We start from the raw sequence: 23,296 nt of genomic DNA on the forward strand, positions 1-23,296 counted from the left end.
AACTTCCGTAGGTAACCTCACAATCCTACAGATCAGAAGCCCAGAGAGAACAGGTTGCTGTGAAGGGTTTCAGAAGACATAGTTACAAACTGTCTTTCTCCCACTTGCAAGAGGTGTTCTCCATGCTCTTTTAGATTATTGGTGAATAAAGCTTCTGAGACCATAGGTTGGAGGTGCCTACATCTTAGTGTCTGTCAGCTCTAGCCTGTTCCATACTGCATCAGAGCATGGACATCTACCCTCACCTGGTCCACTATGCTTTAAATATAACAGTTTTAAGCACTGCTCACACTTGGAATTCAACTTCCTCTTCTGCTTTGAAAGCACACACAGTCACATTGTGTGTGTACATAGACTCTGGGAGAAAGTATTGATTTTAAGAATCACAGATCAGTAACTGTGATTATACCTATGAAGCCCCCCTCCGCTGTCTGGTAGTGTAACATATTCATAAGACCTGCTTCTCCCATTTGGAAATATATCACTATGCCACATTCATTAGGGATGTCTTTTAGGTAGCAAGCAGCAAAATGCTGCTTGACCCACTGATTTGCATATATCATTAAAATATATTTAGAAATCAGAATTTTGTATCTGTATTATAGAGGTTAAATGAGTATAATAAAAGCTATTATTATATACTTTAGTGTGGGACAGTTAGAGCATTGTACTGCTAAAAATAACAGTGTCAGATAGAACAGCTGTGTTTAGGCTGAAAAACTGAATGACTTCTGATATTATGAACACTGTGAAAATGAAGATATGGCTTTCAGAAAGGTCTGCTCACTACTATTTACTATTGCCAGTGCATTTAAAAAATCATTATATAAATCAGATATTCAATGTAATTCAGTATATATTAAGATTAAAAAATAATCATGTTTATATTTAATATGGAGTTTGGATCAAGAGATATTTTCAGGCACAAGAGAGTACTTGGTAGGATATTTGATAACTATGTTACTTATCTAGCTCCTTGTCCTAGTTTGTTTAGAATGATATAAATATCATTGTATGAATAATAGTCACTGTTATGATGAACACTCTTTTCCTGGCAAGCATTCTCTAAGTTCTCCCACCCCTCTGTATTACCTGTATGTGTGTATGTGTGTATGTACATATATGCCTACGTGTACACGGAGGCCAGAGGTGAATTCTGGGTGTCTTGATCTACCTTCTAATTATTCCTGAAGCACAGTATCCCACTGGCCTTTTACCTTAAGAGATGGCCAGTAAGACCGATAAATCAACCTGTCTTCTCTCCACTGCACTGAGACCCGAAGCTTTTGTTTTTACATTAGTCCTGGGGTTCTAAGCTTGTGTACCCATGTATGTAGCAAGAATTCCTTTCCATTGGTCTTTGAGGGTGGGGATTGCATATGTTCAGGTGTACATGCAGAGGTTGGAGGACAATGTTGAGGAGTGCCTTATCTCCTTTCACCATGGGTTCTGGGTCCTGAACTAGGAAAAAGCTTGTGCCCACAGAGGCATCCTTCCAGCCCTCAGACAGGTTTTAAAACAAATAGCAGAAGTATGTCAGAAATCTAGAGAGGTCCCTTATTATCCCTTGAGTTTTAGAAACATGATGTCACTTCCTGAGAACACCAGGTCTTTAGGCATGCACTAAACAAGGGAAACAAAGGACATAGTATTAGGCCAGTGTTTCCCCAGGATTCTTACTCCAGAAAAAGACTCTTCATGACAAGGAAATATCTGCTTCTTCAGGTGCCAGGATAGAGAGATAGATTTACTTGGTGTTCATGGGGTTTATCTGCAAGGTTCACGAGGAGTGGCCCTGTCAGTGAGGAGAGAACTTAGGGCACAGCCATCCCTATAAATTACTCTCAGTGAAGAGTTAAAAATCAAGTGGGTTAAGGAAAGAATACTGAGGAATTTTCTCCAGGTAATCTCTGTACAGGACATTGGAGATCATAACTTTCCGTGAGAGAATTAGGCATATGGACTCATGCTGAGAGATGTGGGACCCTTGCTGTCATCCCTCTGCCCAGCCCTGGGTAATTTTGATGAACTACCCCCATTACTGACCATATTTCTTCTGGGAAGCATCCACAGAGGGCTTTCCCTTGAGTGTCTGAACTGGCATTAATCTCCAGCTGTGTGCTTTGATTTTGCTTCCTGCAAAAATCCATCTCTAGGTCCTGTGCCTGACCTAAGGTTAGATGTCAGGGGAGGAAATATTGCTTCTCATTTCACATCACAATTGTTGCCATTAACAGCAACTTTCATAGCCCAGTGGATGCACAGGGTACACAATGATGAATGAACTTCTGCTTATTAAAAGAAGAAAAAGAGTCCATAACTTAGAAACTATAGTTCAAGTTGAAGTAAATGATAATAATAAAGTTTAACTGATACACTGGTGAATTATTCAGGATGACTTTAAAGAGCGCCCTCAATGTCAGAGGAGCCACAATCTGTGGAGTGCATATTCAGCCAGCTGACTCTGGGATTCCCTAGTTTCTAAGAGAAAATGCACAATCAGAGATGGAATTTGGGTTATAATAAAGAAGATTTGAAATTGAAGACATCATTCTAAGTTATAAACAGAAATTAGTATAAATAATAAATAGAAAATTACAGGATTTAGAATACACACACACACAACTCATATACACACAGGCATGCATATTGCTACATTTAAGGGCAAGTGAGAATTTCATCATCCTTTTTACATACTAAGAAAAAAATAAGCTCAAGAATGACTGGCACAGTTCCCTAGTCTCAAGTGTCTTTATCACTTGACTGATCTCCCCACTCTCGTTTCTGCCACTCTATAATCTTCTCATAGCAGCCAAATGACCCTTTAAAAATAGTGTCAATTCCTGACACCCTGTCATTTCCTCCTGTGTTTTCCTAGCTCATGCACTATTAAGTCCAGACTCTTGCTCCACACTCCACAGATCTATCCCTGCCCTGCCTTTCTATTTGGTGTCATCAGAACTGTAAGAAGATGAGCCTCTGAGGGTTATTCCAATGCACCAGAATGTTTCTGCACCTCGAATTCCTCTATGAGGATGTAGCCATACCCTTCTGATAGGGTCCTCTGAGATACAGCCTCCAAAGACATTCACAGTAGCTACCACACTGGTATGGTTTTTGCGTGTGTCTACAATATGTGTATTTTCATGTATTTTGGATGCGTATGTTATGTGTGTACATACCTGCTCTTTGGAGGTCCAGACTAGTATCAGCTGTTGTCCTTGATTGCTTTACTACATTATTCATCAAGGCAGGTTTCTTCATTGAACTCAGATCTCACTGATAGGTTTAGCCTACTTAGGAAGGTTACTGTGGAGATCTCTGCCTTCCCAGGACTGTAATTACAGGTGGGTTGCCATGCCTTCTCATATTGTTCACCTGGGTGCTGAAGATCTGAACTCTGATCCTTACATTAGCATGGCTACTGTTTTGCTCATTGAGCTACCTCCCAGATTCCACGATGTCATTTTAAGTCAACACTGTTTTGTTTTTATCTGGTTCCCTCTGTAACAAAAAATACAATAGTTCTGTTGCTGAGCCTCAATATTTTCTATGCTATGTAGGCTTCCAAGAGTAGTATGGCTGATTAACGAATGTCTCACAGTACCTAGAGTATTGTCTGTCATATGCTGTATTTCATTCACCTGTTTTATGATTTTTTTCGTTTTTAATTTTATGTGCATTGTTCTTTGTCTGAATGTATGTTTGGGTGAGGTTGTGAGATCCATTGTAACTGGACTGCCATGTGAGTGCTGGGAATTGAACCCAAGACCTCTGGAAGAGCAGCCAGTGCTCTTAACCATTCAGCCATCTCTCCAGCCCTATTCACTTGTTTTGATAAATAATACATTCTGTGTACGCACATCGTCATAGGAATGTGCTCATGCGGTTTTCTTTTTCCTACATATACTTTCACCACTTTGACAGTGTAAATCTTTGTTTTCTTTGATGGTTCACTGATGTGATTCATTTCCTTCACTTACAACAAGAAAATGAAACTGTACTAGAATGCATAGTGTCCACTATTATCCCACCTTTCAGAATTTTCATTATGCACCTCTCTATTCTTCTCTTCTCTCAAATGCGGTGAGCTCATTGTATATTGGTAAATATATATAAAGTGTTCCATATCCACTAAGTGTTTCACAATCAGGTTCATTAGTGATTCCTCCCAGCAACTCTGTAAGGTCAATTAGCATTATTAAAGAACAGCCCAGAGAGGCTGGGCAACTTGCCCAAGGTCACCCAGCAGGTCTTTGGCACAGCCTGCATTGGCAACGTCAGAGCATATTACTATGATGATCCCTGCAACAGACATCTTTGGAAGGATGACTCTTAATCACTTTTCTTGTACACTGGGCATATAAACACTAGCTGTTGTAAATTGAAGGAAATACAAAGGCCTTGAGTTGAGGGAATTATTGGTACAAGTAAAAATTGGAGCCAGCTCTTGAAAAATGAAAATTGCTCAATGGAGAGATTGAGAGAGAGTCTGAATGTCAAGACCAGGGATGCATATGATATATGTAAGCAATCAATGCATGTTTCTTACAAAGAAAGTATGAAATGAAAAGTTATAAAACCAAGATATTTTAGGAAGAATGTTGGTAGGTCATGGTGTTGAAAGTTTGAGCTCTCAGAACAATGTGCTGCCATTAACCTCACCAAACAACTCTCCTAATATTTTCTGCAGATAAAGTCTTATTTTTAGGTGTGTACTATTTCATCCTCAGGGACAAGATACAAATTACACAGACCAATCTTTATTAACATATCCTGGTAAATGTCCTCTAGGAATGTCTGAGGGAAATGATATTAATTGTAAGAAATCTCAACATGTCTTCATTTTATATTCATCTGTGTTTTTCTATGTGTTTTTGTCTTTCTTTGGGGGTCTAAGATCACAAAGCAGATCCTGGTAAGTGATGTTGCAAATAATTCTGTTTTTTAGTCCTTTGAGTTGATCTTCTGCCTTTGTCCCCTTAAGAAAGATTATTTTGAACTAGACATTTAAAACACAGAAGTACATCTCAGCTGTGGATATGGCACCTGCAGTAGTCTGATCAATGCAGTAGTAACTGTTTATACTGTAGATGCTGGCCACAGATCTCAGCTTCTCAAAGAGTCAACTTATGCAACCCTGTCAAAAATCCTGTAGGGCAGATATCATTGTTGTCCCTGTTTTGCCAGTAGAATAGGCTCCAAGTGTGACCACATCCAGCCACTTCAATTTTAGTGTGACCTTCCTCTTCCTATTTTCAGAACTCTCCCAGGACTTCATGTAGCCAAGGCTCAGTATAGCCATGGCATACTTATCAAGGATGTGTTGGCATCTGAGTGACATCTGTCTTCCTATTTTTAGGCCTTTGTTGACATCTTATCATGTCACATGTCCTGTATATCAGTTTCTAATGTGACTTTGAACTTGCTGTCCTCCTCCTACCATACTTTTCCTTGACCTTCACACCTGGGATCTGTGGGTCCTTCATGTTTATTCACAATTACCTAATCTTTGATGGTACTCAATAAAAATGTCACACCTGTCTATCTCACTTTATTGTCCTTTGTATTTAACCATGCCCTAAAAATATTCATTTCGTGTGCTCATATTCTGTCTCTTTAGAATATAATCTCCATGAGAACACTAATTATGTGTTCTGTTTGTTTCATTGCCAGTGTCAGTTCAAACTTGGAACATGGGAAGCAGTCCATGAATAATTGTTGAGTGAATGAATAAAGGAACCCTCTCCCAACATTGGTACACTGAATTTCTAATGATTAAATTGACCCCAATAGGCTGCATGTATGCCTGGTTGCACAGAATCAAAGTCTTGCACTTGGGTAAACATTTTCAATCATGTGATATCAGTTCTTCAGATACTTCTGATGCCCCAGAATGAACAAAACCAAACCAGGGAAGACTATGAGTGCTTTATTTTCCATTATGTCCATCTTGAATCATGTAAGAATCCAAGGTAGTGCTAGAGACATAAGTCAGCTATTAATGGTGTTTGCTGTTCTTCCAGAAGACCTAAGTTCAGTACACAAAACCTATGTCAGTTGATTTACAACCCTCTAACTCTAGCTCCAGAGGATCCAATATCCTCTTCTGGCTCCTATAGATACCTGTGCACGTAAACACACACACACACACAGACACACACACACACACACACACACACACACAATTTTTAGAGAAAAAGAATCTATAGCATATTTTATTGGTAATGTTCTGAGCTCTTCTTGAATCATTTTTTCCTACTTTCTCATGGAAATTCTGTGGCAGTAGGCTCAACAATGCTCTTGATTAATAGTGGACACTAGCCAGTATGATGTCAAGTAAGAGGGCATGGATATAAGCCCAGTTCATCTGTATGTGCTTTCGATAGATTTGCCTCTGCAAATGGGCTTCCAAATACTTTCATTTCAGTATATAGCCTGGAATACATTCTCTAAACATTGTATGCATTTGACTTGAAGCATCTTCACTAATGACCAAGATTGCTCTTTGCGTTTCCCCAGGTATGATTTTGATTTCAGTTTGATGTGGATCTGTGATATGAAGAGGCAAGATATTTTTCTGTGCCTGTATCTGCTGCTTTGTGTGTTTATGTAAAGGCTGACTTTTTTCATGCATTTTACACCTGCCATTTTCATCCCATCAATAGATTCTGAAATGTTTAAACTTCATGTAATGTTTTGCATGATGAGTTTAGTATACTTTTACATATTTGATAATCTGTGATCCCAAGAATTATTTGACATGAAAATTAGGAAAAGCTGAGCTCCCTTCATGTTTTGGTTCTGAAATAAATGCTTGGCTTGGTCTTATTTAAATCTTAAATACTTCTGTGGAACCAGAATGCTGAACTTGGCATATCATGTAGACACTACATTTTATTGATCCTAAAAGTGTGTGATGACATTAAAGAGCCACTAACAGAGGTAAACCAGTAGATGAAGAAAGACTTGGCCCTACGACAAGTGTTTCCATACTCAAAGCCCCGTGCAGTGCTTTTCTAGACTTCTATTTTTATTTTGCCTCTACTCATTGCAAAGGGAAACAGCAGTCATGAATCCAGACTATGCTCATTAATTATGCAAGTTCTTCACTTTATAGTTGTAGTTTCTAGTAGCAAAATGTGAGTCAAGTTACTACTTCAGCCATAGGATGTTTATAATAATATATAAAGTTCAAGCTTAAATCTACAGCCCAAGAGTTCAGTGGTAAGAAGTCATATATGCTCACTATTAGTATTCATGATCTATTTAGAATAGCAGTTTAGTAGTTATATCTAGAGGTTGATGTAGGTTGTGAAGATCTGACCTCAGTGCGATGATCAGTCTTTCCAGTTAGATCAGAAATGTCTGGAATTTAGACATATATCATATGACAGAATATCTTATAAATATAAACAGATATGTCTACTCGCTCAAATTTATTTTACCACTGGAGCTAACTGATGCATGTATTTTCCATAGTCATGTATGTATGTTTATGCAAGTATTTGTACATGTACGTGCACTTGCCTATGTATGTGGAGACCAGAGGTTAACTTTAGGTGCAATTTCTCAAGAGATACTCCCTGTCTTGTTTTTTGTAGACAGGATCTCTCACTTATCTGTAGCTTACCTAATTGTATGAGGCTGGCTGATGCAGAGTATTACCATACACAGATAGGGATGTCATGTGTTATTTTACTAGGGAGAAATCACTTACATGAGAAGCCACGAACTGAGATCAACACTCTGTTCATCTCTGACCTCGACCGGAACCCGAAGAGAGAAAGTGACCCCTTCTTCCTTGACCTTTATTTCTGCCTTCCCCAATGTACCTGTGACCACGCCCAAATGGGCATGGTCAGTGCTGCGGGTAAATGATATCTCTACCTACAATTGGCTGCTCAATGAGCCCCAGCATCTGCCTGTCCTACCTCCTCATCTCTAAAATTACAAACACACACAACCATACCCTGCCTTTTTACATAGGTTCTGAAGACTCAGTCCAGATCTTCATTTGTACAAACATTACTGTCTGAGCTACCTCCCCAACCACCACAGCTATATTTAAAGTTAATGTAATATTCAATATATTCAAAATATATATCACATATGCTATTCCTTATTGTGTCACATAATTATCTGTACCTGACAGAAATTCATCAACTCCAGAGGATTCTTTCTCTCCCTTTCTATACCTACAAATGCAAGAGTCAAAGGTAATTTTCTCAAGTTAGATTTTCTAGTGATAGCAGACTTTTCAGGGTAGTTAGTTCAACTCAGGTTAGCAGCATCGTTAGAATATTTGCTAGTTTTTATGAAGTAGTTGCAACAGAGTAGAAAGGTGTAGAAAAGTAAGCTCAAATGCTCTGTGGTTTCTAATAGAGGGAAGAAAGGTCAGCCCGGAAGAATGGATCATTTATTAGACTAGAAAAAGGAATAAGAGTTCAGGTAAGTTACCTGGAGAACAGCATAGCAGAGGGATGTAAAGGAGTTCAATGAAGGAAGAGACGTATAAGTCCAGGTTCGAAGTATGTAGATGAATTGTGATATAAAGAAGGGTGAGAGTATAAACACAGCCCTACATTTGAAGAAGAAAGTCACTTAACACAGAAAAGCACAGGCAGTGACAGCACAACGCAGAAGAGACTGAAATGCCCCAGAAGAGCAAAGACCTCTGCTTAATTGGCAGGTAGGGTCAGGAAAGGCATCACTGGGAAAATAGCTATGAAGTAGAAATTCCAAAGGTGAGAAAGAATACAGGTCCTCTGCCTCAGAAAAATTACTGGCTGTTCTGCCTAGTAGTGGGCATTAAATCCCCAAATATATGGAGCTACAAGGGAGGCCATATCTATGAAAAGGAGTCAGTAGTCAATAATACAACAATACAAAAATTCTAGGTAAGCAGAAACAACACCTGCCTTCCCTGGGTGTGCAAATAGGCCTAGATCGGAAGACACAGGTAGGAGACAACATAGTATACAATTGTGTGTGTTTGTGCTCATATGCATAAGACAGAAGTAACTGTGGTTGACAGAGCTAACAAAAATATTTCTAGAGGGCTGGTGATTGGGTTCAGTGGTTAAGAGCTTAAACTGTCCTTGCAGAGGACCAGTTTCAGTCTGCAGCACCCACACTGGGAAGGTCACAACTGCCTGTAACTCAAACTCTAAGAGATCCAGTGCCCTCTTGTAGAATCTATGATCACTTGTACACACACACAGAGAGAGAGAGAGAGAGAGAGAGAGAGAGAGAGAGAGAGAGAGAGAGAGAGAGAGAAAGCAAAAATAAAACAAATCCTCAAAAAAAAAAAAGCAATGCTTCTACCTCATTTTACTCCTTTAATGCTTAACTGGCAGATCTCTACTCAAATTCCTTTGATTATTTGTTTTAAACCTAGGTAATCAGGTATCAGTAGAAATGTTGATGATTTTCTTACACTAAAAAAATAGACTGTCAGTTATACCCAAGATATGAGTAACACTTGCCTTTAAAATTATCTGTATACTGGCAAATCTACAACAATATAATTGCCACTGTTTTATGATGTATATTGGAGGGCCATATTTTCCTTAGAGCAATGCACTTTCAGCCCTAATCAAACACATCCAGCTAACTTATCTAACCCACTCTAAATCACTAGAAGCATCAGCATGAAGATATGCCTGGAAGAACAAGGCATAAGAAGCCCAGAGAGATGAGAAGGTTTAAAATGCATTGGCATATATGCACCCCTCCCTTTCATTTAGTAAAACAAATGGCTTTTTATGAACTGCTACAAATTCTGTAAAATGTAGTTTAGCAGGAATATCTGCATATTGGAATTATATAACTTCCCTTAAGCTCAATATTTAACCCCCAGAGCTAAGTCTGGAAGTTAACTTAAGAAGCTTCAAGAGTCCAAGAACAAGAGGGAATTCGTGAAGTTCAGAATGCACCAGAATGTCTGTGCAGAACATTTAAATTATACGTTTAGGTTGACAGCAACTGTATTTCAGTGAAGAATCCTTAGAAAGCAGGAGACAATTTCCTTCAGCTCCACGTCATCATTTGATGTAGATTGCCTATTATATTCTTGAGGTATTATGAAAAATGGATTTGGAGGTATTTTTTGACAGTGGGTAGGCTAATGGAATCTGGTGACTGTATTTAAAATGTGCAGGGGTTTGTTATAACATGGTAATAGAAATATCAATTGCACTGACAGGTTAAAAAAATCTGTCAATGAATGATAATGAAGTTATTTAAATGTCGACTCACTTGCAAACATTTTCAGAACCCTAAATTATTCTCACTGCTTTAACCTCATGCATCCTAAGTTATTAAAAAGAGGAGTCTGCAAGGCAGCCAGTGAGCCTTTGGCTTTACAGGCTATTTTTATGCCACCAAATGCGCAAGGAGCAATGAAAGTGGCCGTTCTTAATGATTTTAGGAAAGAAACAAAATACAGATGTCACAGCTGCATGATTTAGAGGTGAACACTGTTCTCCTCTGAGGACATCTTACTGGCAATGATTTGAGTAATGTCCGGATGCTTCCCTTCCCCAAGCCTCACTTGGTAGCTCCAGTCATTGTTTTGTGACCTTGGCAGCATTACTTCAGGGGCTGTGCTGTAGAGAAGTCAGGGTTATTTGGATATTTCCTAAGTTTGTTGACATGGCAACTCAGCTCACTGTAGGTTCAGAATTTGTTCACTAAGTTCCAGGCATCATCCATGTCTCACGTGAGGAAGGCACCTAACATATATCCACACTGTCTTGGAGACCAAGATGAACAAGTACAGATGAACAAAAAGCAGGTTGGCCATCCTCCAAGAAATTAGTCATCAGAAAGCGTGTGTGTGTGTGTGTGTGTGTGTGTGAGAGAGAGAGAGAGAGAGAGAGAGAGAGACAGAGAGAGAGAGACAGAGAGAGAGAGACAGAGAGAGAGAGATAGACAGACAGATAGACAGACAGACAGACAGACAGACAGACAGACAGACAGACAGACAGAAAGAGACAGAAAGGGGGGTACTGGGTGGGGACCGGGGGATTCTTTATTTTAAATCACAAAGCTCAGAAGTTTCTATCCTTCATAATAACAAATAAGAGGAATCAGAAAAATCAGCTCTTTAGATACTCTTCAGAGAAGTTAGGGCTCAGGTAGTATACTGTCCCCTTCAAGGGCAGGTTAGTCAGATAGGCCTGGGGGATTACAGTTTGCTAGTATACAAACACACAGGCAGAGACTTCCACAGAACAAATGCTGAATTTTGGGATGGATTTGAACTGAAGGATTTGTGAGCACACAGGTGTCTTAGTCTAAGAGTGATGAGGTGGGGAGGATGCTTACATGTTTCATGAAAAATAAAAGATCTAGAGACAGATGCTGGGGTCCAGGCTTGAAGCTGAAGATCACAGAAGCAAAGCAGCCAAGCCAGTAGATCTTACTTCTCTACCCAGTTGAAATGGCTATCCTGTCCTTACTAATCTTCAGATGCAAACAGCCTCCTGTTCCTCCTCCTTATTTTCTTTTCTCTGCCCAGTCATATCCTCCTGTCTCCACCTCCCTAGTGATGGGATTAAAGGTGTGTGATCCCAAGTGTTGAGATCAGTTTTGTGTGGGCTGATTTTCTTAGAACTGGATCATTTCATGTAGTCAGTGTGGCCGTGAACTAACAGAGATCCATCTACCTCTTGATCCTGAGGTGTAGGATTAAAGGAATGTGTTACCACTGTCTGATAGCTATAGCTTGAAGCTGGCAATACTTTCTGAGTCCTCTGGCAAGCTTTAATAAATCATAAATAATATATCACCACACTTACACTCTGGTGAATTTTGCCTACATGGACCCTAGCACATCCTTACAATGAGTAGCAGAATAAGGTCTTTATGCCTTTGCATTTCAAGAATGGAAGAGAAAATATCAATCTCAGAATTGACCATCACATTCTGTTCTTTCATTTTAAATTTTTGCACATATTTTATTGTTTGCTTCATTTCCCTTTTAAGCATTTTATCACAGCATATTAGTTGTATAATATAATGGCTTGCACTATGAAATTTATTTTTAAAACAGTTTTATTTATGTTTACTCTGAGAATTTTATATATGCATACAAAGTATTTTGATCATATATACCTGTTACATTTACCTACAACTCCTAGACACACTCCCTTCACTGTTTCAGCCACTCCCCCAGCTTCAGATCCGTACATTTATGTCATTTTATAAAATGTATAACTCTCAGAGTCCACCTACTGTTGCCTGTGTGCCTGTGCGTATGAAGGCCATCATCCACCTGAACACAGAAAACATTTTAGGAACTGCATGCTGGAAGAAAATGACTTTGCCTCTTCTAGGAGCCATCAGCTTCCCATAAACCTTAGCTCAGGGTGGAGCCTGATAAGCTTCTCTTCCATGCATGCTGAGACTTTACCAGAAGTAGTCTTCTGCAGACAACCACAGCTACCGTGAACTTATGAGTATAATGACCCTGTTGTGTCCCAAGCAGTGTCTTCATCATGAGGTTTTTAGATGAATAGCATTTTGCTCTCAGGAAGACCTAATCTCAGGAATAGCTATCTAAGTTTAGGCTGATCAGATGAGAATGTGTGAGACCCCAGCAGGTCTTGTCAGACAGATACGCCATTCTGGTTCACTCTTGCTATCTTGTCTGACCTAAGCACAGGAAAAGACTGAGACACAGTGGTAAGTTCTTGGTTAAGCACAGGCTACCCAGATTCTGAGAATCGTACATAGTCTAGTTTATTCCCATTCTTCCCCACATTATCAGCATGTTGCTTTATGATTGTGAACTACAGTGATTTCAATCCATACTACCTGTCAGACTGAAATGCAGAAAAAGATAAAAACAAAAATGAAGAATAAAATCAACAGATTTTTGGAAAATGCATACACCTAATATTCTGAGTGCTTTACTAGACAAAGTAGATAAAACCAGTTTAAGTATGGAAATATGAGATAGACTAAAATGAAAAACCAGGGATTTTGAAAAACATTGGAAGAGAATAAATATTGACACCGATAGACCCATTCATAGACACATCCATTAGTGCATCTAAGGTAGAAGTCTCAACCTGAAGATCTTCAGTAAAAATCAAAGAAAAAGTAAGGTTTGAAAAACAAACAAACCAACTAGCCAACTTTGAATATCTAAGTACTGTGCGGTAACTGTAGGCATGCAAAAGAAAAGAAAAAGGAGAAATTAACAAAAGAAGTATAAGGCAAAATATTAAGATAATTTGCAAATAAGTATTAAATACTAAAGCGCATCTTTGAACTTCTAGAAACAAAATAAGTGCACCCATCTAAGATCCTGTTCAAACTTGATAAAACTAAAGATGAAGAAAGAGTATTGGGACAATGCAGAGGAGAAGGCTAGCTTATCTACAGACAGGTGGTGATAATTACTTCTCAAGTCCATGTGAGCAGCTTGACAGTAGAGTGCAGTGCTTCAGGTTCTGGGGGAAGAGTACAAATAACCACAATTCTGTGTCTTGCCAAATTACACCGGGAAAGTGAAGGAGATTAAGAACTTCCTGGGACAGATACAGATTGTGGGGTTCTGTTTGTATTTGTTAGTAACCTGGCTTGGAAGCCAAGTGTAGGTCAAAATCTACATGAACGAAATGAAAAGCATCACAGAACGAGCAAAAGAAGGATCAATTTTCACTCCCTTTTCCTTTTATTGTAAGTCTAACAGATACTAGATTGCCATAATACCAACTATGCATTTAAGCATAGATCTTTACATACAGGTTTATATAAATACTATGTATAAGTTAGGGATGTCAATGACAGTATTATCCAGTAATTGCACTAGTCATGAACCATCATGGTAATACTGAAAGCGGTCTTGATTTACTTGTAAATTAATATTAAAATGATGATTTCAAAACAATGGGCAGAATGCCAGAGAGATGTATAATATGAATGATAAAAACCCAGACATAGATATTAGGGTTCAAGCTGAAGATCAGAGAAGCAAAGAGGCCAAGTCACCAGAGAGCTCTCACCTCCACCAATGCTGAGACTGAAAGGGTGGCCCCACCAAACCTCAGATTTCATCTCCAGACTGCACTGCCCCTCTCCAAATCTCATAATGATGTCTGGGACTGCTCTGGGCTCGTTATAGTCTCTCGGTGCTAGGATTAAAGGTGTGAGCTCTGTTTCTCTTTCAGACTAATTCATTCTCACGTAGCCCAGTGTGGCCTTGAACTCACAGAGATGTATCTGCTTCTGTCTCCTGAGTTTTGGGATTAAATCTGTGTGCCACCACTGCACAGCTTCTATGACGGTGGGTCAACTTTGCATTCTGATCTCCAGGCCAGATTTATTAGATCATAAACAATGTATCCCCTAAACAATATATCACCACAGCAGTTAGTGAGCTCTTACTGTTCTTTGGAAGGACCTGAGTGTGGTTTCCAGCACCCGTTTCAGGTGGTTCACAACTGCCTGTGACTCCAGCTTCAGGGTGACCCCTTTAGCCTTCACAGGTACGTGGACATTCACTCCCACCCCCTCCCTCACACACACACCCCACTCACAGACAAAATTTAAAACAACCCTTTAATAATAATGAAATCAATTCATAGACTACAAAAGAAGGAACAAAGTAAAACCACACTAAATTAATAATTATGTCCATACAATACAGAAATAGAGAAACAAAACTCAGAGCAAAGAACAAGTTTGTGAAACAGGTAGAAAAAAGTGACAAATATAAGATGTTGAACTAATTACCAATAGCTACATTGCTAATATTTTTAATATGATGATGAAAATACTGTCTTTCAAAAGAGCAAGAAAGTCCATCTTTTATATAAATTAGAAACAAACTTGTTTTACATGTCAGTCCAAATTTCCTCTCCCTCCCCTTCCCCCCACTGGCCCCTTATCCCATCCTCTTTCTGCTCCCCAGGGAGGGTGAGGTCTTCCATGGGGATCTTCAAAGTCTGTCATATCATTTGGAGCAGAGCCTAGACCCTCCCCTATGACTCTAAGCTGAGAGAGTATCCCTCTATGAGGAATGGGCTCCTAAAGTCCATTCATGTACTTGGGATAAATACTGATCCACTATAGATTAACCAGACCTCCAAACTGGCATACACGCTCAGGGTGTCTGGAACAGTCCTATGCTGGTTTCCCAGCTATCAGTCTGGGGTCTGTGGGCAACCCCTTGTCCAGGTCAGCTGTTTCTGTGGGTTTCTCCAGCCTGTTCTTAACCCCTTTGCTTGTCACTCATCCCTCTCTGCAACTGGATTCCAGAGTTCAGCTCAGGGATTAGCTGTGGGTGTCTGCTTCTGCTTCCAACAGCTACCTGGTGAAGGCTCTAGGCTGGCATATAAGGTAGTCATCAATCTTATTACCGGAGAAGGGCATTTTAGGTAGCCTCCTACTATTGCTTAGTTAGCATTGGTGGAGGTGAGAGCTTCGATCTTGTCTAAGAAAGTCCATATTAAGAAAATGATTCCAGCTATATAAAGGATCGCAAACATTAAACATAAACTGCCCTTCTGTGTGTCACTGAAGGAGTTTCTGCATTCTTTTTCATTGATTCTTCTTTACAGACCTCTGTCCTTTCAATGACTATAAGGAAAGTCCAGGCTTTCATCTATGTCATGCATCTTCAGTTTCTATTCCTTTCTGTAAGAAATGCTGAATTAGATTATCAAATCCACCAGGTTTTTCTATACCTTTTGATGGAGGCAGGTTATGGAGCCTCTGCTTGTGTGGAATAGGCCCCTTCTCAGCTCATTGGCTTTAGGGGAGAGAACTCTGCATGTGAATACCTTGGATCACACTGTTAGCACTCAACAAAATCTGATTTTTATAATCTTATGTGTTATAATTCTTAAACATGGCAGTCTGTTCCACAATGGAAGTCAGACAAACATATTAAAATTACCAAGCATGGTGCCACATGTCATTAGTTCTGGCACTTGGAAGACAAAGGCTGGTGAATCATCTCTGAGTTCAAGGCAATCATCTTCTACTGAGTTTCATGCCAATCTGGGGTACATAATCGTGCTTTGCCTCAGATCTCTCTCTCTCCCTCTCCTTCTCTCCCTCTCTCCCCCATTTACTCTCCCTTATTTAAAGATACAGTAATAGCCTCATGAATGTCTTGTCATCAAATATTTTTCAGTGATTGTAGATGGAGTTTCTTCCCTGCCTGGTCCTGCTGCGATTTAGCCCCAAATAAACACACAGCGTCTCCTATTAATTATAAACTGTTTGTCCAATGGCTCAGGCTTCTTATTGGCTAGCACTCTCTTAATTATTAATCCATATGTCTGCATGGTCTTAGATTTACCACTGATGCCCAGTCCCCTTTCTTCTTAGACAGCTACATGGTGACTTCCTGGGCTCCTTTTCACCTTCCTCTTCCCAGCATTGTCCAAGTCTGGTAGTTCTGCCTATACCTCCTGCCTGGCTACTAGACAATCAGTGTTTTATTCATCAACAAATAAGCGAAACATATATACAGAAGGACATTCCCCCATCAAGAGATTGAGATTGCCCATGAGGGTACATATGAGCTTTGGTAAATGTTGTGCAAAGAATACATGATACAATCAAGGAAAATCCTCATAAAAATGAATAATTAAAGCTACCTTTCAGGGGTTACTTATATGTGCTTGCCATTTTTACTAAGTATTTTAGTAATTAATTTAGTTTATGAATGATTCTGAGTTTATTTGTTATCTCGTTTGATCATGTTTGGTGGAAACAGTGGTGCTTGTCATATCCCTTTCTGTTCTTTTCAACAAGTAACAGAAGATGTTGTGATCTTAAAAAGATCAATACTTCCTGGGAGGTAGGTAGACTGCTTCAGGTGTGTTTTTTTCACTGCCCATCAACTCATCTGATTTCTGTATATTTAGTAAAGTCTTCTAAAAGTCACTGTTAAGGCTTGTCAGAGGAATTAAAGATCAAGAGTAAAATTAGGCAAGGTTTTACTTCATAAATTGGCCCATTTCTTTTCCAGGAATTAATTTTTAAGCTCTTAGTTTCTTTGGTACCAGTTATTAAAGGAAGAAGTGTTTTTGTTTGCTTTATTTGCCTTTAATCTGTAGATAGACCAATCTATGAACAGTCCTACAGATAAAAATGTATACTCGATAATATACTTTGAAAACTATAGAAGTTTGGAATACAATATTCTTTCTTAGGTAAGACTATGTATGGTATATATTTAAACCCTCAGTTTTCATTTGTTTGATTCAAATCACCTCTTTATAATTATATGCACTTTGTTGACACAGGTTGACATTTCTGTTTACAAATTTTACTTGTTCAAGTTTTGTATCTTCCTTTTGTTATGAAGCCAAGTTTATAGTAATAGTTTTTCTTTTCCTGCCAAGAATATTGTGTTTCCCAAAGTGTGGTGTTTAAAACACTAAAGACATTATCTATTACTTAAGGAAGTCTTCTGTAATCAAATAGATTTAGAAAATGCTACATGTACTAGGCAGGCAAAGGGGTTAGTATACAGTAGACTAATAAAATTTATAAAAATTTTTAAGTAAAGGAACATTAAATTTTGCCTACTCAAGCATTTACCAGCATTTTGATTCAGAAAACTATCCTTTTCCCACTTTTTAGAGACACCCTTTCACAAATTGGACAACTGAACCTGCTGCTGAGACTGTCTCCTCTATTGATTCCAAGTCCATCTTTTTAGGGTACTCCCATCGAGAAAACAGCACTATGAAACGTATGGATGCCAGGGATTTTCTTCCAGGATACAGAATCAGGCAGTCACTATCTTTCTACTTGGATGCAAGCAGCTTTGCATAGACACTGATCCAATACTACCTGTATTAATCTTGGTATTTGAACAAGGTTTTTGAGAACTTTAGCTATGTCCACCTAAATCTTTCCTGACTTGTGAGGAAAACTCATGAGCCTAGTGAGAGGTTGTGGTGATCAGGTTGGGGGAGCAGTGATTCAGACAATTGCAGTAACAATATGCCAGTTGGATTGCAAGTGTTTATGGTTTCACTTCTGTACTGCCATGCAATGTTAGCTCCATCATGCCACCTACCAATACTTCCATTACATTTGTAAAACTCATGATATAACTCTATTCATTTGGGTGTGAAAATGAATTTCCATTTACATTTTAGATCAATTTGTTGTTATAAATGCCATAACATTTAGACCATCTAAACTTCTGTGTGTGGAAAATTGATAAATGTTGGATCTTTTTTGAACTTTGAATAAACAAGATGGTAAAAATCACACAAACATAATAACAGATAACCTAGAAGATACAGCCACATGGAGAAGAGATACAATAAGGGAAGTATACTGAGTAAATCAGTATAAGCCCTGGAAAACATTTGTGAATGTAAATATGTGAGGTTCATTCCATTACATCTTGCCATGTTAGGATCCCCGTTAAACAGACACAAGCACACATGCTCCCACATCCACATACATGCATACAGAAGCATGAATGAGCACATTCAGAAATGCACAGGCATGCATACACATAACCAGGCACATGCACATGCTTGCTCATAGAGTAACACATGCATGTATACACATGAGCACACACACAAGCACCTGCATGTTCTTTGCCAGAAGAACTTTATAAAAACAATCCTTATTTGCTGTTGTGTTAGGTTTTCATTCAGAAATTATTTTTAAAAATTGTCTTCATTCCTCGCATTATACACTCACTGCCTGCCACCTCTCTAGGCTCCTATCCCAGTATTTCAACAGGATATTTAAGTCTCCTGTATATCTTTAGTGAAATATATTTTCAACCATCACTAGATGTAACTTACTAATGTACTTACATTGGCACATTTCATCTTTCACAAGCTTCCAGAGAGATTCTGTATGTTTGTTTGGTTTTGAACATGAAGTATTGCTCAGACAATAAATAGTAACACATCATATGTGTGTATATGTATGTATGCATGTATTTTTCCAGAATCTGCAAGTGTAAATCTGAGTTATTAACTCCATTACATTTCATGTTATCATGATTGTTAAACATGAAAACACCTATATGCGCCTGAATGTACATGCACTCACACAGGCAGAGAAGAATACACACACACACACACACACACACACACACACACACATATGCACACTCAGTTGAGAAAAGCTAACAAAATCTGGGAGACAATGGAATCTAGTGGAGAAATGCTAATTGAAGATGACTAGGGACAGAGCTGAAGACTCCAAATATCAATCATGGTCTGGCTGAGGAAAGAAATCTTAAACATTTATTTGAAAGTAACATCATGTCTCCTCACATGTGGTGAGAGTTTGAGGAGAAAAAGGATTGGTATGAGAGGAATATAACAAGGATCATTTCTGTGTTTTGTGAATGAATTCTGAAGCCTATCATGGCATTCTTTTCTGCCAAAGAGGTATCTGTCTGGCTGTAGAGACCCAGGTACTGTTCCTGAGTAAGCCCTGTTGTGCACTGGGTTTGCATGAGCTCATTTCTAGTCCCTGATATTCTGCCTACTTCCCCTTTCTAAACTGTCTTCTTTGAAAGCATTCAAGCTCTTTCAGGTAGTTTTGTTTATTGCTGATTGCTCATTGCATTACGATGCTCTCTAAGCCCTATACAGTTCTGGCTTTTTGGTGCTTATCATTTGTGTAACATTTTCAGATGAGTTATCCTGAACAATAAGTCAGAAAATTCTTATTTACATAATATTTCTATAATTCTATAATATTGCTATAATTCTTATTTCTATAATACCTCTACATAGTTTTATGGCTCTCATTCCTATTCCAGAGTCCATTCTGTGTGTATATGGTATGTGTACACACTTGTGCATATACAGTGAAGGTCAGTCAGCAACACCTTGTATCTTCTCAATTGCTTTCTATCTTGTTGTTTTTGTGTGGTCTATGCTAGTGTGATCAGGTGTGTGTTTGCATGTGTGAGTGTGTAGAAGCCAGAAGTGAATACCAGGTGTTTCCTCTGTCTTTCTCCACCGTATATTTTGAGGCAAGGTCCCTTACTTTTGTGGAGTTAATTCCATTAATGCCAGATAAACTGAAACTCCTGGGAGCTACCTGTCACCCTGCACTTTGCATGGGTGCTGGAGTTAATATTTGTGCTATCATGATTCTGTGGCAAGCACTTGGCTGACTGACCATCTGCCTAATGCCCAGAGGTTGGCTCTCTGAAAATAGGAGAGTGATGCAGTTAATCTATCAGTCTTCACTTTCACTTGTTATGTCCTATAGATGCTTGTGAGTCATCAACATCAAAAAAGAACTAAAATGCTATTCTTTTGCTTTTTTAAATTAAACCAATTATTTTTTCTCTAAGTGGTAGTGATAGGAATCTTGATCTTTGTGCACAGCACATTATACCCATTATTTTTTGTTATTTGTATGAACTTTAAGGTACTTGAGAAGACACTGTGTGTTGCTTCTCCAAATGAGCAGAGTCTGCTCCCTTTTATGAACTCCACAAACACAGATGACACAATGAATTTCACTGTAAACTTCCTTTGTGAGAAAAAGGGACAGAGAGGAAATTGTAGAACTATATGCTTCAATAGTAATTTTTAAAAGCCAAAGTAAAATTAAAACAACATGGAGCAGATGGACAGAACCTGGATTAAACTTTTCTATAACTCATTCATCAGCTGCTCCATTTGCATAAGTTATTTGGGAGTTATTGATCACGCCACTAGAATCCTTTCTGCTATACCATCCATGATGATGCCATGGAATTAAAACTTTAGATTACAAACTAGACCTTCAATCAAAAGATGATTAAACCCATTGTATTCAATCTCAATTAATAGCTTGCTGATAAGTGGTTAAATACTGACGGACTTTACACGAACCTCAGTGCCAAGAGTTGATGCCCTTCTAACTCACACAGCTTAGAACTAGAGAAGGGCATCACGAAGGTTGTAAACATCTACTTGTTCTGAAGACAATTTTCCTTTCTCTTAAATAATGGACAGAGACCAAGACCACATGACCTTGGATGGAATTAGCAATCCATATAGTCTATGACCATGAATGAAAATATAGTATGTAGATGAATCAGGACAAAATGAATTTATACTGTGTCAGAGATAAAGCAAAATTTTAGAAATTTCATCTCTAACTAAAAATGCTTTCCTTTTTTTGGTCAATTCAAAGGGTATCCTCATATCTCAATCATTTTTAATTAATCTCATCTATTATGCAAAGTGCATACTTTAAGGAGCAGTGGAGGGATGGTGTTTTAATTTTTACCAATTCCATTTAAATGCAAATGTTAACCACTCGCATGATGCTACTGTGTACATAATTAAGCATCATTATATACTGCATGAATCATTTAGAAGCCTCCAGAGAGCCATTCTACTATGTAAAACATGCATTACACTGACAAGCAGCCAAATGACGTATCCTTCTGTGCTCATTAAAGCATCTTTGAATTACAGGTCAACCGATTATGGGACAACCTATGAAAAGCTGAATGATAAAGTGGGGTTGAAGACAATTTTAAGCTATCTCTATGTGTGTCCAACCAACAAGCGTAAGGTAAGACATGAATATATAGCTTGGTACTGATTCATGACACAAATCCTGTCTTCTTTTGACTAACCACTCTTGCTATCTAAAGTTCCATTAAAGTAAATCTGGAATAAGAGATGTAAAAATAAGTAGATGGGCTTGAAGGTGGCAACATGCCTGACATCTCATAATTTTCCAGTTAGCAGCTATGAAATTGAAGGGTGGAGGCCAGCCCTGTTGTTGCCATTTAAGAAAGGCAGCTGCAGGGACAATTCCTATCATGAGGAAGCTGATGTCTGTCCTGCAAATATTCTTGGCTTGCCAGTCTCAAGACTTAGAAAAAGTTTTAAAGAAGCAAAGAAAGATATTACCACACAAATGAAAAGGCGAGCTTTCAACATACACTCTTGTTTTCTCCTGACACGGAATATGTAGATTGGCTAGAGTTTCATGGAAGGCATGGTCCCATACCAGTCAGGGAACTGCAAAAGTTTAGTTTCTCAGGTTTGTCCAGGTTGCACACCAATCAGTGTCAGTATGGAGGTATAGCATGTCACAGAGAGGGAAATTTGTGAAGAGGTTGCTTTAATCTTCACAGATCCTACCTGTTAACTGCCTTAGGAATTATCATTCATATTTAAAATGATAAAACAGAGACTCAGGGAAAATAAATACCTCACTTTTATCTCCGAGTTAGGGTGGCAATCAACTATATAACCTGTGTTTCCTCCTTATCAATGGCAAATGTTCCACTATATTAGTCCTCTATGATTTCTCCTAAGTGGGATGATCGTCTCTTCAGAAAGCTTTTTTCCTCAGATAAAAATCTGTGACTGTAAATTACTAATGTCTCAATGGTAGAGAAATGTTTTAACTACATATTTGTTTTATAAATTTGTATTATCACATCCCAAATTCTGTCATGTGAATCCGAAGCTTCCCAGCCTTAGGAGAACATATAATATCCACCAAGATCCAACAGAGTGCTGACCATCATTGTCTCCTAAACTGGTGCTGTTACCCTGACAACACTGTTATCTAGCGTCTCGTCTCAGAGCCACCACTGGATACTGATAGCATGTTCAGAATTTCCTGTCTTCAGGTCAGCAATCCTCAACTTGAGAATAATATCAAAAGTACTGGGTGGATCCCAAAGGTGCCATCCTGCTTCCACCCCAGTTGCCCTAGAGCAGGGCTCAAGTATCTTATGATGCTACTCACATGCTTCTGACATATATGTGATATTAGAAGCATCATTGTATTGTTTTGTTCCCTCTGGCTCCAATCATGCCAAAGTCTCTAGTAATTGCAACTTCACAGATGGGCTTCAACTCTGCATTTAGGAGGCTTGAGTGGAGAGCCATCTAAGCTCAACACTGAGCAGGTAACTAAGGGTGCTTCATCTACCCAAGTACAGTATCCTTGGACTTAAAGTAGGCATAATGAATGGACTTGCCTCGTGACTACCATTTTAAGGCATGTATGGAATTAGATGTTACACATGTTCATCACAGAGCAACACAGGCTTAATCAATGTTTGCACTTCATTTTCCTTTCATACCACCATGTTTCTCCTGCTTCATAAAATTATAGGGAAGAATAGTAGTGATTATCGCCTATAATTAAGAGTGTCCAGGAGAATACTCAGTGATAATTAGAATATTCTTCTAAGCTGTCGAGTGCTTCGGACACTAGCATCCTGTGGCTGGTGAGTATTTTAAATTGTGGTGAACACAACGAAGGAACTGATTTTTTTGCTTCATTTAACGTGAACTTATATTTACAA

At 38.7% G+C, this 23,296-nt stretch overlaps 1 protein-coding gene across 7 annotated transcripts in view; it reads left to right on the forward strand.

The window, feature by feature from the left end:
• Positions 1-23,296, forward strand: part of Sorcs1 (sortilin related VPS10 domain containing receptor 1) — a 520,023-nt gene that overhangs the window by 265,258 nt on the left and 231,469 nt on the right. For all 7 annotated transcript variants that reach the window (XM_040743123.1, XM_005063476.4, XM_005063473.4 and 4 more), the window contains exon 3: positions 21,438-21,537. In XM_040743123.1, the coding sequence (XP_040599057.1) occupies positions 21,438-21,537 (100 nt within the window). The remainder of the gene's footprint in view (positions 1-21,437; positions 21,538-23,296) is intronic.

The sequence above is a fragment of the Mesocricetus auratus genome, unplaced genomic scaffold (genome assembly GCF_017639785.1).
Source record: "Mesocricetus auratus isolate SY011 unplaced genomic scaffold, BCM_Maur_2.0 Super-Scaffold_4256, whole genome shotgun sequence".
NCBI lineage: Eukaryota > Metazoa > Chordata > Mammalia > Rodentia > Cricetidae > Mesocricetus > Mesocricetus auratus.